Raw genomic sequence first — 16,215 nt, forward strand, 5'->3', positions numbered from 1 at the left:
GGGGGAGGGACAAAGGGAAAGAGAGGGAGAAAGCTGACTCCCCGCTGAGCATGAAGCCCAACATGGGGCTCAAGTGGGGTTCAATCTCATGGCCCTGAGATCATGACCTGAGATGAAATCAAGAGTTGGACACTTAACCAACTGAACCACCCACGTGCCCCTATTTAGCAATGTTTAAGAATCATGTCCAGTTGCTAGGATATCATTAATGGTGTCTGACATTAAAAACTCTCCATGTAAAGAAAAAAGGGACTGCTGGCTGGTTCAGTCGGTAGAACATGCATTTCTTGATCTTGGGGTTGTGGGTTCAAGCCCCACATTGGGTGTAGAGATTACTTAAAATCTTTTTTTTTTTTTTTTTAAGATTTAATTTATTTGACAGAGTGAGAGACAGCAAGAGAGGGAACACAAGCAGGGGGAGTGGGAGAGGGAGAAGCAGGCTTCCCGCTGAGCAAGGAGCCCAGTGTGGGGCTTGATCCCAGAACGCTGGGATCATGACCTGAGCTGAAGGCAGACGCTTAACGACTGAGCCACCCAGGCACCTCGAGATTACTTAAGATCTTAAGAAAAAAAAAAAAGAAAAGAAAAAAGATAAGAGAAAGGAATGTATTTTGTACTTATTGATTTTTCTCTGAAGTTCATATTTGAGTAAGCCTGTAAAGTCCCCATATGTGGATGGGACAATGTGGAATAGTAGAGTAATAGGAGAACCAGGGACTTTCAGATTTTGACTGTGCTGTTAGGAAGCTTTGTGCCTGTGGTCAATTTGTCTCTCCTCTTTGAGCTTCTCATCTGTAAAATGGGAGTAGTAATGTGTATGTTGCATGTTTAGAGATGATATATTTAAAATGCTTGGTGCAGTGCCTGACCTCTAGCAGTCTCTCAAATGGTAGCTGTTATTATTAGGTGTAGGAGATTGAGAAAAAAAAATGGAGTTCCTTTCCAAAATTGCTGGAGAATTTGTCTCATGGGATGGTATTTTTCTGAACAGCAATCAGAACCAAAAAAAAAAAAAAAACCAAAAAAAAAAAAAAAAAAAAAAAAAGAAATAAAAGAATGAGATTCTACAGTATTTAAAATCAGAGAAATGATTCTTTTCTGTTAAAACTTGTTGGAACATTCAGAACTATGAATTAATCCTTTTCATATATTAAAATAGTGGTTTTTTTTGTTTACATATCCACATGTAGCTGAACATAATACATGATTTTGAATTATTTTTAATCCATTTCTTATGTTAGTATTTTAAAACAAGATTGTATGATACTCTCTCTGCTTCCTTTAAGTTAGAATTCCTAATCCCACAATATGTTCCCCTGAAAAAGCTAATAATTTAAACCCATACTGACATGTGAATGACGACTTGCTCTCATTTCTTTACTTCCTTCCACACACACCCCCAGCCTTATCAGGAATATCTGTTAATGAAATTAATGAATCCCTAAGTGGTGAAATATCTGCCAATGGACACAGGGGTCTTCCTCTTAAATAGTACTACTCAAGGTATTTCACTTCATTTAGACATGGAAAGGTAAATGGTATTTTAGGGTGGTAGTTCAGAGGAAGGTGAGAGAAGGGGGAGTGGGTTAGCATTGTGCTTTGGATAAGAAAAGGTGACGTGTAGATCAGGCTCCTGGGGTCGAAGGTGGAAGAAGTGCAGCGGTATAGAAAGGTTGGTGACCAGAAGCCAAACCTCTGCTGCCTACCTTCTCCAAATCTTTCTCAGTTAAGGGAAAGCTGCCATTCAACTGTTAGGAGGCTTCACTCACTAACTTCTTGTTTTGTTCTGCCATAAGTGGCATTAGAAAACAGTGAGGTGGGCGCCTGGGTGGCTCAGTGGGTTGAGCATCTGACTCTTGATTTCAGCTCAGGCCATGATCTTATGGTTATGAGATCGAACCCCATGTGGGGCTCCATGATGGGCATTGTGCCTGCTTGGGATTCTCTCTCTTCCTCTCCCTCTGCCCCTCCTGTCCCTTCTGTCTCTCTCTCTCTCTAAAAAAAAAAAGAAAAAGAAAGAAAAAAAGAGAGATACAGTGACATGTGTGCTTAGAAAGTGAACTGGCTGCATTATATAACTATAGAGGCATAGGTGGTCTTTTTTGAGAGATATCGCAAGAGACTCTTGTTTGACGGGATTGGTCTGTGGTAAGCACCATAAAGAAAGTACAAAGAAGAAGGTAGCTCTAATGGGGGTGGTAGTTGTGAGAATGGGGAATTATCCTTTGTGAGATAGTTTTGGAACTGACCTTAAAGTAGAGGTAGATTTTTGACACCTAGATATATAGAGGTAGAGCCCAACGCATGAATATATTTGGATTTGATAAGTAGTTTAGTCTGCCAGCAAGTTAGACCATAGTGAAGGGAGTTATGGACAATTATATGAAAAGGTCAGTTGAATGCAAGTTTAGTAAGGGCCTTGAATATCAGACTTGAGTATGGATTTTGGTAGTTAGTGGAGACGCACTGATGCAGTTTTTTGAAGAGGAGAGAGGTTTAATGAGTGTTCTAATTTAGTTAGATTTATGTGCTGAGTCGTCTGGATGGATTAGAGAAGAGAGAGAGTGCTAATAATAGAAACAAAGTGGTTGGGGAAAAAGAGTGGTTTTTGTCTACTGCAGCATGTGGTAGAAATGGAGAAACGAAACCCAAGGGAGTGGAGGGCTGGGAGGGTATGTATTAGGCTGGGAGAATAGAATAAGTCAGAGTATATTATATTATGATAATATTATGTATAAAATAATGCACATTAACATATATATATGCATATATAGTATTATACTCTGATGTATTAGTAGAGCAGATCTCAGAAAAACAAGATTTCTACCCTGATTGTGTTGTTAATTAGCTGCATGTCCTGGGTTAACACATGTAATTTTCCCAGGACTCTTATTTCATATCAGTTGTAAGGCACTGACTGAATGATCTGATAGTCCCTTCTCATTCTAAAGTTTTATCTTTTGTGTTTTTTCTGTAAAATTCTGAACATCTGATTTGATTAGTATAATCACTTTGTTGTGTTCAAAGTGTATTAAAATCCATGCTCTCTGAAGTAGTACTTCCCACTTGAATTGTACTCAGCTTCTTAGCCAACTTTCATTAATGTGTACTCACCTGGTACTCACTAGATGTACTCACCTGTTTGGAAATTCATTGTGTAAAAATATTACTGTAATACATATGTAACCTGGATATATTTTAAATTGGCCTCTGGGGTTTTACATGTCCCAGCGTTTTAAAAAGATGGAGTTAAATTTAACCTAGCAGGTGGATTTTAGCTTAGCTCAAAGTGATTCAGATTAAGATAGTATTGTTTTATTTTACTTTTCTTCTTCAAATATTTAGTGATTTACAAATTTTACGTTTCAGGTTCACTAATGTATTTAAATGAAGCCACCCTTCTTCATAATATCAAAGTTCGATACAGTAAAGACAGAATTTATGTAAGTATTTTACATACGATTTAGGTTTTTGTGGGGATAATTGTTTTACATGCTGCTGTTTGATTTTGTCAAACTTGAAATTTTCTAACAGGAAATCTTATTTGATCTGAGCCTGTTGACTAGAGTGTGACCTCCATAAGGATAAGGATTTTTTTCTAGTTTACTGCTTTACTTCCAGGGCTTAGCACATGCATGGTACATAGTAGGCGCTTAATGAATATTTGTGGAATGAAATAATGAATTCAGAGCATCATCTAATATCTTTCTGACTTAAAGATGTCCAATTTGGTTGTTTGAAAAAAAACACTATTTGGGATTTTGATTTCTTATTTTTGGCATGTGTCTATAGATAGGTTTAGTTAATTCACTTTCCACATTGTTCTGCAAAAAGTTAAGGTAACTTATAAAGATAAGGAATATATATTGAAATAAAAACTTTGATGACAAAGAAATGTAAATTAAAATAGAAAGCAGTCCCTGAGGAAATCTCAAGAACACCAAAACACTGATCATAGAGCCAAAATAGTTGCAATATTTCATTAAACCCTGGGTAACTTACCTTAGAAAAACCAGAATATTAAAAAATGAAAGAAAGTGCTTTTAATGTTAGTTAAGGTTTATACCACATTGTTCAGATGGATACTTAACTAGGATGTTATAATTATTCATTGGGCATGTATGAGGTTTTATTTTAATATGACCTAGTTGTAGATTCCTTTGTTGGCTGGAGATAAATTACCCCACTGTAGTTTTCCTGTTATAAAGATGGGACTCCATTATTTTCGAAAGAAGAAAACACATGGCTTCTTTGACTCTTCCCAGATCAAATGGCAGTCTTAATCTTTTATATCACTATCAATTTGCCTAATTATACTCACTTAGTTCTGACTAAATTACCTTTAGTCTTTGCCATCTGTCTAAATAGTGACAGCTGGGAAACAGAACTAGTCTTGTCTTTTTCAGGAGCGTTTACTTGCCATCTTTCAATTGTGTACAATATTAGTCTTCACTTTCTTCTTTGATTGTTTTCAAAATCAACTAAACGGAGAATATATTTAGGTTGATATGGGTATTTTTGCTTAGAAATATATTTAGAAGCAAAACTCACTCAATCAGCATACTAATATTGAGAATCTGCTGTATGCTAAATGCTGTTTTAGTTAACAAAATAATACAAATTTTTTAAATTTGTTAAAACAATTAACTGGTAATAAGTCATTAAAAGATGATTTGTATCTAACCAGGAAACATCATCCTTCAAGTAAAAATAGTCACTATTTTTTCTGTACATGTCTTATATTACTTGGTGGTAGAGCAATAATATTTATTTTAGCAAATTTTAATTGTTTTAATATTTGTTTCTAGAAATTTGGAAAGTTTTTATTACTTTTACAAGGAATGATTATACTTTTTAAGAATTGAGATACTTTATTTTTATTTGGGATATTTATACAAAAGCTTGACACTCATGGGATTTTTATTGGTTTTTTACTAAGTTTCCTGTGTTGCAGTGGTATTGCACATTGCTGACTGTGACCATTAATAACTGAAGATTTATACGCTTATTAGTTATACTTTCAAGAAAATTAGTTGTCATCTTTTTCACATTTAGTCGACTTACAAGTCTTTTCTAAATTGTGTGATTGATAAAAAAAAATTATCCATTTGTGAAATTTAAGTTTTTGTTTGTCATATATAATGTCTTCATTACTCTAGAGTATTTTAGGGTTATTCCTAGCTTTTTTGATCTTTCTTTTCTTAACATATGTATTGCGGTTGGGCAGATGACCTCTGTTAGATAGTGGTTGTTTGGCATTATCAACTTCTGTTTGGAAAACCAGAATTTTCAAGTTGTCTGAGGCCATGATTAGTATGTTTTTTCCTAGCCAATTATGTCTTTTAGTTATAAAACTGTTAAAAATTAGTTATTATTACTATAACATATGGAAGAAATGGAAGCAGTTTGGAATAAGTTTAAATTTGATTTTTTTCTATTTCTCACCAGCCAGAATTATCACAGTTCTTCCTTAGATTTGAGTAGAATAATAGCTAACTCACATTTAACATTTTCATTGGTTACTAAAGTCTCTTACTTTTGTTTCCCATGGAAAGATTATTACCTGGAATTTAAAATTTTTTTACTCCACTGCAGTAAACATCTTTGAGAGCCTTCATTGAATTTTAGATTAGTAGTCTGAGAGTTCAGGGTTTCTGCATCATTTCCCTTCTACAACTAGAAGCAGAAAAGAGAAAAATATGGTCCTGCCTGCCCTAGTCTGGCCAGTAAACCACAACTAATTGCTAAACCACAACTCTCTTTCTACCCACAAGGAATTTTATAAATCCTATTGGTGCATTTTTCTGGTCTTTTAGAGCCACAGTTAAATTCCAAATTTAAAAGCAAACTTAACTTGCTCATTAAACATTTGGCCTCTCAGTATTTTAGGCGCAATGGTTAACATATGTTGTTTTGCAAAAATCTGGGACCAAGTGGTCACCAGAGCACTAAATTAATCCTTGGCTTTCGGTGATGGAAATTGGCCTAGAGGATCCCATGAGCTCTTTAAGCTCTTCAGTAGCAGGGTAGAAAGGTAGTCCAGGTGAGGAGTATAAATGACCAAGATTCGAGCTGTAGGAATACAAGTAGGAGAGTAGATTTCTTAAGTAGAGTCAACGAAGAAGGCTGATTGAAATAGAGGCTCAGAGACTCAGCCTCTGTCTCAGTGTCTGTGGTGGCTTGGTGGTGATGCCGTGAACTTAGGGACAAGAGGGAGCATATGGGAGAAGAGTGTTTCCTTTGAGGCAAAGAGTAGTCAAGAGAGATAATCTTAATTTTGGATCTGCTGAGTTTGAGAATGCATATAGGATGAGAAGATGGAAATATTAGAATTAGAGAACTGTGGGTCCTGTAGAGTATGTATTTAGGGCTTGAAATGCAGATTTGGAAGTCCTAATTTATATAGAGAATAAAAGGTGTCTGCTTGCTGTGTTTTCTTTCTCCTATGAGCCTTGCTTAGTTTTAAATGAAAATAGTAATTGGAAAATTTTATGTTTATGCTTTTTCTGTTTAGACATATGTCGCCAACATTCTGATTGCAGTGAACCCATACTTTGACATACCTAAAATATATTCTTCAGAAACAATAAAGTCATATCAAGGAAAATCTCTTGGGACAATGCCACCTCATGTGTTTGCAATTGGTAAGTAATTTAATTTTTTCCTTATATTGTACAAATTTAATGTTTTTCTTTTGGATTAATAAAAGATACCATGAGTTGAATATGTATTTTGGTGGGCCTTTATGCGTTTTGAATGTATCACCATTATTTAGGAGCACGTGTCTTACACAGGATGGGCAAGACTACTTTTGCAGCAACTCATGGGGTAGCTGTACATCATTATTTGTGTTAAATGTGTCTGTGTCCCCTTAAATATGTCCACCCAGTTGAAAGTAGGATGTAATAAAAGCTGACCTAATAGTTCTTTTTGACTCTTGAAATGATCAGCTCCATCTTAAAAGTGTCTTCACAGCTTTGAGGCCCAGGCCTTCCATTGTTACCCAGGTCGCCACTTGTGAGTGTGTTACTAAGGCTAGGTATAAGCTGTAAGAGCAGACGTCTTCCCTACATTATCTTGCATGAGGGGTTTATAAGTGTTAAGAATTAGAAATGATATATGCTTCATATCTCTAGGAAATCTGTGTGGGAAGACAGCAGTTTTTGCCTTTCTCAGGTTTTCTCTCATCTTCAGCTCTGAGGAATGCAGAGATGGGTTTTTTTTGACACACACACCCCTACCATAGCTGGTGACTGCAAGTACAGAGATCCAGACATAACCAGCATTTAAATGATGACATGTTGGTAGTAGTTCTTAGTGCAGTCTGTTTCTCTTTGGGCTTTCTTTTCATGCCTATGTTTTGACCAAACCAGGCTTCGCTTCCCAATTTGGCTGACTTGTGTACGAGGCGGAGTGAATATGTCAGCCAAATCCAGTGCAACAGCAGATTGACTTTTGGTTCTGAGATGCTCTGATAGGCATTAGTATGTTTTGTATCAGCTAGCAGAGTGGTACAAAATCTTTAGAACCTCAATATGACCAGCTCATCACTGGAGAGAAATTATATGTTTAAAATGTAAATAAACTGTCTTATTTTTAGTTGTCTACTGCTAAAAAAAAATGTCTAGAATAATATCATTAAAGTGGGTGGAACAGATTGTTGATAAGTTTTCCCCTTGTCTTAGCCCCTAGTCAGAAGGATGGATATACTCTTGCATGTAGTTTGCATTCGGTCCAATAGAATAAAAGCCATCTGTAAAGCCTTCTTCATTTGTATGGGTAGCACATGTCTGAAATGAGAAGTAGTTATCTTACAGAGCTTAATTGTTTAGGACCTAATTTTGAATTAGAATTGTTTTAATATGAGACTCCTTTAACAGAATTAAATTGTGCTCAACTTGTCTTTGTAATACTACTACACAGATTTTGCAATTATGACTTTTTTCTCCAGCAGAATTTTTGGTTGCCATATTTCTTAATTGGTAGCTGTTACTTCTTGCTTTTCCCTGGGGCCTTCATTAGTTATGTATATTGAGCACTTTTTTTTTTTTTTTTTTTTAAATCTGCTCTGGAATTAGGAAGAACTGAGCCACAGCTCATAATATGAAGACATTCTAGTACAAACATAAGAGTTGTCTATTTGGATTTCATATTGCTTAGTTGTCAGGGTAATAAGATAGGACATTTAAAGTAAAAACTTTTAGAGATGTTTTGAACACTTTAGAATGACTTTATTTTAAAATGTTACTAACCGTAAATACACATTTATAATTTAAGAGCAAGTTTTCTTTGATAGTAAAACAACTGTATCATTTAGTAAATTGTATTTAGTACACTGCTCATCATAATGTGCTGTTTGACCCTAGCAGTAAGGCTTTTCGAGACATGAAGGTGCTCAAGATGAGTCAGTCTATCATTGTATCTGGAGAATCAGGAGCTGGCAAAACAGAAAATACAAAATTTGTTCTAAGGTGAGGACTTTTTAGCTAACCTGGAATATTTTGAACAGTTTTTTTAAATTTGTGGTAAAAAATATATAGCATAACACCAGTTTAAACATCTCTCAGTGTACAGTTCAGTAGTGTTAAGTATATCCTCATTGTTTTTCATCCAGTCTCCAAAACTTTTTTATCTCTAAAACTGAAACTCTGTGCCCGTTAAACAACTCCATTTCCCCCATCCCAGCCCCTGGCAACTATCCTTGTGCTTTCTGCTTCTGTGATTTTGACTACTCTAGATACCTCATAAAAGTGAATCATACAGTATTTGTCTTTCTGTGACTGGCTTATCCCACTTCACAAAATGTCCTCAAGTTTTATCCATGTCGTATCATGTGTCATGATTTCCTTTTGTTTTTTGCAATTTTTAAAAAAATTTATTTGAGACAGAGCAAGCACAAATGGGGAGGAGAGTCAGCGAGAGAGAGGGAGAAGCAGACTCTCCGCTGAGCAGGGAGCCCCATGTGGGGCTTGATCCCAGGACCCTGAGATCATGACCTGAGCCGAAGGCAGATGCTTAACCAACTGAGCCAGTCAGGAGCCCCTCAATTTCCTTTTTAAGGCTGCATAATATCCATTCTCTTTACTCATTCATTCATCAGTGGGCACTTCAGTTGCCTCCAAGTCTTGGCTATTGGGAATAGTGCTGCTGTGAACATGTTATGAACAAAGAGATACAGATATTTCTTTGATTGAACAGGTTGACTTTGTATACTTTTGCATACTTTATTTTATTGTATTTTTAAAAATATTTTATTTTTTAATTTATTATTATGATTTTTAGAGAGGGAGAGGGGGGAGGGGTGAAGGGAAAGGGAGAGGGAGAGATAGACTCTTGATCTCGCAACCCTGAGATAATGACCTGAGCCAAAATCAAGAGTCAGATGCTTAACCAACTGAGCCACCCAGGTGCCCTAAAGATTTTATTTTAAGTAATGTCTACACCCAACATGAGGCTCAGACCCACAACCCTGAGATCAAGAGTTGCATGCTGTATCAACTCCTTGCATACTTTATGACATAGTTTGAAATGGTAGGCTCTATACCTTTTAAAAACAGACACCTTATTTGGAAGCTAAGCTATAGATTGTTGAAAACTAGCTCTGGCGTGTTCTTATGAGGATCCTAGAGGGGTCCCATGCTGGTTAGGCAAAGGGAAATCTAGGAATGTTCCTTCAAAATTCAACCTTTACACTCTGTTCTCAGTATTCCTGCTGTTTGTGTGGTTGAAGCCATTTTTTACCTTAAGCTTATGACGGTTGGCCTTCTTATTTCTATCTCCTCATAACCTTCCTCTCAGTCTATCCCCTTTGTTGCCATCAAATTAAACTCTATACTCTGTTTAGAATCATTGCATTTTAAATATAGAAGGAACCGTAGCACTCATTAGTTTAGTTCCTTCAGTTTGCTTACTTAGGGATGTTAAATCTAGTGTTGAAGTTACTGCTAGGACCAATGCACTCTAAATTCTCACCAGTGTTATTCCCACTATATTACAGTCTCAGTCAATTGCTGGTGGGTCCCTTCTTGAAATTTTGCTCTTTTTTATGCAGATGTATGCTATTCAGTTATTTGTATGAACTTAATTTAGAAGTTTGTTATTGTGTATTATGTATATGCAATTCTGGTTAAATGAGTGCTTCCTGATACCCTGGGAATTCTAAGTGGTTTAATTTCTTAATCTTTCTCTTCTCTTCTGTATGTGAGAGTCATACGGTGAGTCTATGGTTTATAGACAGCTTTGAAAATGAACAAATAATTTAGAAACTGTAAACTTATAATATAAGCTTATGTTGTAAGTCAAAGATTACTTTTTGTTTTGAAATGTTCCAGGAAAATAGTTGTTCCATCATGTTTAATCTTTGGCTAAAACTACACGAAGAGTGGCAACTTCCTTGTTGTTCAGTGACAGATTACTGTATTTTCTCTAGCCATGCAGATTGAATTAATATGCTATCGCAGAAGACTTATGTCTCTTATGTAGACGGTGAATATTCCTGTGTGAAATGTATGGCATCTTTAAAACCAAATAGTTGGTTAAAGTCAGAATATTTCCAAAAACAGTTTAAAAATAAGACTGATTTAGATGTTCAAGGTGATGCAAATAGAATTTTAAGTGTTTAAAAAGCTGTAATGGGGGGCGCCTGGGTGGCACAGCGGTTAAGCGTCTGCCTTCGGCTCAGGGCGTGATCCCGGTGTTATGGGATTGAGCCCCACATCAGGCTCCTCTGCTAGGACCCTGCTTCTTCCTCTCCCACTCCCCCTGCTTGTGTTCCCTCTCTCGCTGGCTGTCTCTGTCAAATAAATAAATAAAAAATCTTTACAAAAAAAAAAAAAAAAAAAGCTGTAATGGGCACCGGGGTGGCTCAGTTGGTTAAGTGTCTAACTCTTGATTTTGGCTTGGGTCCTGATCTCAGGGTTGTGAGATCCAGCCCCAAGTTGGGCTCCGCACTGAACATGAAGCCTACTTAAGATTCTCTCTGCCTACAGTGGTGTCAGACTCCGTGCTCAGTGGGGAGTCTGCTTGAGGATTCTTTATCCCCCTCTCCTGCTGCCCCTACCTCCGCTTTGTTTTCTCTCTTTTTCTCTCTCTCTCAAATAAATAAATCTTAAAAGAAGAAAGGTATAACAGAATAGTTCCATTTAAATATAAATTTGTAAATTTTAAATGAATAGTTATAGTGATGATCCATGTTCAAATTTTACATATATTAAATAATATTAAAATTACAACTATGGGGGGCCTGGGTGGCTCAGTCGATTAAGGGTCTGCCTTCAGCTCAGGTCATGATCCTGGGGCCTGGGATTGAGCCCCTCATTGGGCTCCCTAGTCAGCGGGGAGTCTGCTTCTCTTTCTCTCTCTGTTCCTCCACCCTTTGGTGTGCTTTCTCTCTCTCTCTCAAATAAGTCAATAAAATCTTAAAAAAAATAAAGTTACAATGATAATGTGTTCTCTCTCTGTTCCTCCACCCTTTGGTGTGCTTTCTCTCTCTCTCTCAAGTCAATAAAATCTTAAAAAAAATAAAGTTACAACGATAATGTGTGCAATATTGTTGTCATGTAAATTTTTTTATTCTATATTTTAAACAGATATCTGACTGAATCCTATGGAACAGGCCAAGATATTGATGATAGAATTGTTGAAGGTATTGTTAATTTTTAAAATTCTTATTTTTTATTGTTAGATATGTACTGAAGTGAACTTATGAGAATCCTCTAAGTGATCTGGAATGCGCTCCCAGAGATCCAGAAGGCTCTTTCATCTCCTACAAATCTTTGCTCAGATATCTTCTCCTTTATTTAATGTCTGTTGTTTTCCCTCTCACCCCATGTAAGTGCTAAGAAGGCAGGGATTTTTATAGATTCTAGTCTCCTAGAATAGTGTCTGATACATGAGATGAGATCCATAAATATCTTTCAGATGAATGAGATAAATACAGGAAGCTTTCTGGCCTCCTGTTTGTTTCATTGACATTGTTTTTTGCAAAGGAGAGAGGAAGAGGGTTATTTGGAATTAAAATGTTTTTTTGGGGGGACATTTTAATGAATTAGTACAGTTGGAAAGCAGGAGTCTGTATATTGATTTCCTTAAGTTCAATGCTTGCATACCCCTTAGAAAGTCTTCTTATACCCTGTTTGGAGACTGCTGGTCTAGTCAACCACCATGTTGAATCCACACCATCCTCCTGCATCATAGATTCCTCTCTGGTCCTCCCATTTATATTCTTGTTTCCCTGTAATTTGTTCTCTGTGTGGAAGTCGGGATGATCTCTTTTGCTTTCAGTCTTTTAATAGCTTCATGTTGCGTTCAAGATAAAGCTGCAAATCTGTAACACAAGGAAGTGAGCAAAAGCTCTGGGTGGGCTGGGGCAATGACTGCATATGTGGTTGCCCTGTAGGCAAGCCAGAGACAGGGGAAAGGGGAGAAGGTAAAACCTACCCATGGACTGCAAGCGTGAGAGCCAAAGCGGGACTGTGTCAAATCGTCAAATTGTCATCATGTTGCGTTCAAGATAAAGCTGCAAATCTGTAACACAAGGAAGTGAGCAAAAGCTCTGGGTGGGCTGGGGCAATGACTGCATATGTGGTTGCCCTGTAGGCAAGCCAGAGACAGGGGAAAGGGGAGAAGGTAAAACCTACCCATGGACTGCAAGCGTGAGAGCCAAAGCGGGACTGTGTCAAATTGTCAAATTGACAAATTGTCAAATTGTCTCTGACTTCTCATCAGATGGGGGAGGAGGGTTCTAGTTCCTGAGGTTCCAGATCAGATTATCTCTCTTTCTTCTCATAATGATGATGAAATTAACATGTGTGAGATGTATTATGCATTGTGTGATTGCTGAATATCTGTTTGTAATTTAAATCCCCATAGATTGAGGTAGGTACTATTTTATCCCTACTTTACAGATTAAAAACTGAGGTAAAAAGACTTTAAGTGGCCTGCTGAAGAGCATGTGGCTCATCAGTTCTGGAAGTGGGATATAATAAATTCAGGCATCTTAACTATGTGCTATACTAAGAACATATTTTAACACTTTTACTATTTTAAAGAAAAATTTCGTTGAATAGAAATTTATTAAGGTCTTTCTGTGTTCATGCATTTTGGTAAATCATAACTAGCAAATGTTATCACATTTTTTCACAATTATGTGAAATATACATGTAGATGAACATAAACACTCTAATAAACATTTTTATAAAGTTTCCATCAATAAAGTTTTTCATGTTTCTTGATATAAATAATTTTACAGTTTTATTTACAGTTTGCACTGTAACACTGTATTGTAACACAGCCAGGTGTGAAGATCTCATAAGTAATGCTTTATTCACAGTAAAGTACCTCACTTTAATGAGGGAATCACCCTTTAAAATTGAATAAATAAATAAAAAAGAACAAATTATGGGTTAATTCAATAAAATATGAATTAGTATTCTGATTTGTTTACTTGAGGTGCAAAAGTCACTTGCAAATTGGATATAAACCTGGTTTCTTCTGTGAGAATATGGTGTATGTATATGTAACATGCTGTAGTTGAGGAAAGTTGGAAAGTATTATTCCAAATGTTTCTGCAGCTCCTTCCTAGAGGATAGTAGATGTTAATCAGCAGAACATAGAAATCATTTGATGCTGTCTTTAATTGAAGATTGGTTGTTGGTTTTAGAATGACTGTATCAATAGCATTACCATAATTTTCTGATAGGCTGTTATCCTAAGTTTGGATATTTTACTTAATAAAATATTAAATATTTCAGCAAAAACTAGTAGATCAGCAGTAAAGGAGTTGGGGAGACCTATTAAGGGTCCCCCTTTTGCCAGTAACTAGTCATGTGGCTTTTCACAAGTCAGTTGACTTTGTTGGGCCTCAGTTTTCTTACCCATCAGAAAGGTTAGGTATATATGCAAATTTTTCTTTCAGTTTTAATATTTTCTTACTTCTTTTGGCAAGTGAAACAACTGGAGAGTTATCTTTGAAAGGGTTTGGATAATTGTTAAGCTTTCTACTGTGGATAGAATAAGAGAGATGGACTTTAAAAGATTTCATAAGAAAAATTCTAGTAATAAACATTGTGAAGCAATTTATGAGGTTGCAGATGGAGAATATGTAATACTGGCACTAGTCTGGCGTGTTTATAGTTGAGACTGGTGAGTGTAAGAACAGACTCTAATGGGGTGCCTAGGTGGCTTAGTTGGTTGTGATTGACTCTTGATCTCCACTCAGGTCTGATCTCAGGGTTGTAAGTTCAGGTTCTGCATTGGGCTCCACACTGGGTGTGGAGTCTACTTAAAAACAACACAACACAAAACAAAACAATAGATTCTGATAAACCTTTTTTAGTCATGTGGTGTGTGTATGTGATTGTAAGATAAAAACAATTAAAATTTTACATTTGGTTCATTGGGAGTTTATTTTTACTTTCATTTAAAAAATATTAAGATTTTGTTTTAATTCCACTGTAAGTAACATATAGTGTTATATTAGTTTCAGGTGTACAATATAGTGATTGAGCAATTCTATACATCATTACTCAGTCATGATAAGTGTACTCTTTAATCTCCTTCACCTATTTTACCCATCCCCCTATCCACTCCTCTCTGATATGGTTTATTTTAAATGAGTACCCTCAGAGTTGTTCTTTTTTTCCCCAACAAGAACATTTTTTTATTGAAGCATACATCAGAATACGTGGTTTTAAAAGATATATATAAAACATGCCATCCAAGAAAAATAGAATACACATTTTCTTCAAGTACACACAGAAGAATCCCCGACTAAATCACATAGAAAGGGACATGGCAATTATTAGAAATTTAGGAAGACTGAAATCATACCAAGTATATTCTCCAACCACAATGGTACAAGACTAGAGATAAAACAAAGCCAGAAAATCTACAGTATAAATATTACATATTTAATATGTAAATATTAAACAACACACTACTGTACAAGCAATGGACCAAACAAGAAATCAAATGGTAAATCAAAATATGTCTCAAAGCAAAAGAAAAAGAAAATACAATATTCCAAAATCTATGGGATGCAGTAAAAGCAGATGTTAGAGTGAAATTTATGCTATAAATTCTTGTATTAAGAAAAAAAGTTCAAATAACTTAACATTATACCACAAGGACCTAGAAAAAGAAGAAACTTAGCTGAAATGCTGAAATGTAGTAGAGGAAGGAGACAACAAAGAAGAATCAGAAATAAATAGAGACAATAAGCAGTATCATAACATTGAAAGTAATGACCAGTTAAAAAAAAAAAAGTTGGCAGTGCTTTAACTACATTAAGAAAAAAAGGAGTAGGCTTGAAAACCAAAATGAGAAATGGAAGAGAAAACAGTATGACAGATAACCACAGAAATACATAGTGTGATAACAGATTACTGTAAACAGTTATATACTAACAAATCAGATAACTTAGGAAAAAAACAGGGTAATTCTTAAAAATACAGAAGTTACCACAATTGAATCATGAATCTTGAATCCAAGATCTAGGAAATCTTCTTAGACCAATAATAAGAATGGAAATTGAATTAGGAATCAAAAATCTCCCAGCACAGAAAAGCCCAAGACCACATTGTCTTCACTGGTGAATTCTACCAAAACATTAAAAAAATAATTAATGACAGTCTTTATTAAAGTGTTAAAAATAATGGAATAGAGGGAACATACTCAGAATCATTCCATGAGGCCAGTACCACCCTGTCACCACAGTAGGATAAAAACAATACAAGAACAAAAAAGTCTAGTTTGTCCGATATAAGCATTGCTACTCTGACTTTCTTTTGATGTCCGTTTGTGTGATAAATGTTTCTCCACCCCTTCACTTTCAATCTGCAGGTGTCTTTAGTTATAAAATGAGTCTCTTGTAGGCTGGGACTTTAAAAACTGTTGTTCTGAGGATCTTTTTTAGTAATTCTGTAAACTTACATGATTTTGTTGGGTGTACATGGAAAAATATTAAATCTGGAGGATTTATTAATATATAAAATATTTTAGGAAAGTAAGTCAACTAATAACTTCTTGTATTTTGTTCACTAGGGGTTTGCTGTTCTCTATATTATAATCACTATTCCTTTAAGGCTGATGTACTTGTGAAACCTTTACAATTTATAGGGAATAATTTTTAAAGTTGAGTTCTAAATTTTGTAACCTAATGACTTTAAAATTTCGTCTTTCCTATACCATTTACATTTTCTTTTTACATAATTTGAG

General features: G+C 35.7%; 1 protein-coding gene across 1 annotated transcript in view; it reads left to right on the forward strand.

Annotated features, from left to right (window-relative positions):
• Positions 1 to 16,215, forward strand: part of MYO6 (myosin VI) — a 138,619-nt gene that overhangs the window by 60,221 nt on the left and 62,183 nt on the right. Inside the window, exons 4-7 of the mRNA XM_040643687.1 lie at positions 3,370 to 3,443; positions 6,515 to 6,648; positions 8,370 to 8,471; positions 11,589 to 11,644. Coding sequence (XP_040499621.1) covers positions 3,370 to 3,443; positions 6,515 to 6,648; positions 8,370 to 8,471; positions 11,589 to 11,644 — 366 coding nt within the window. The remainder of the gene's footprint in view (positions 1 to 3,369; positions 3,444 to 6,514; positions 6,649 to 8,369; positions 8,472 to 11,588; positions 11,645 to 16,215) is intronic.

The sequence above is a fragment of the Ursus maritimus genome, unplaced genomic scaffold (genome assembly GCF_017311325.1).
Source record: "Ursus maritimus isolate PB19 unplaced genomic scaffold, ASM1731132v1 scaffold_29, whole genome shotgun sequence".
Lineage (NCBI taxonomy): Eukaryota > Metazoa > Chordata > Mammalia > Carnivora > Ursidae > Ursus > Ursus maritimus.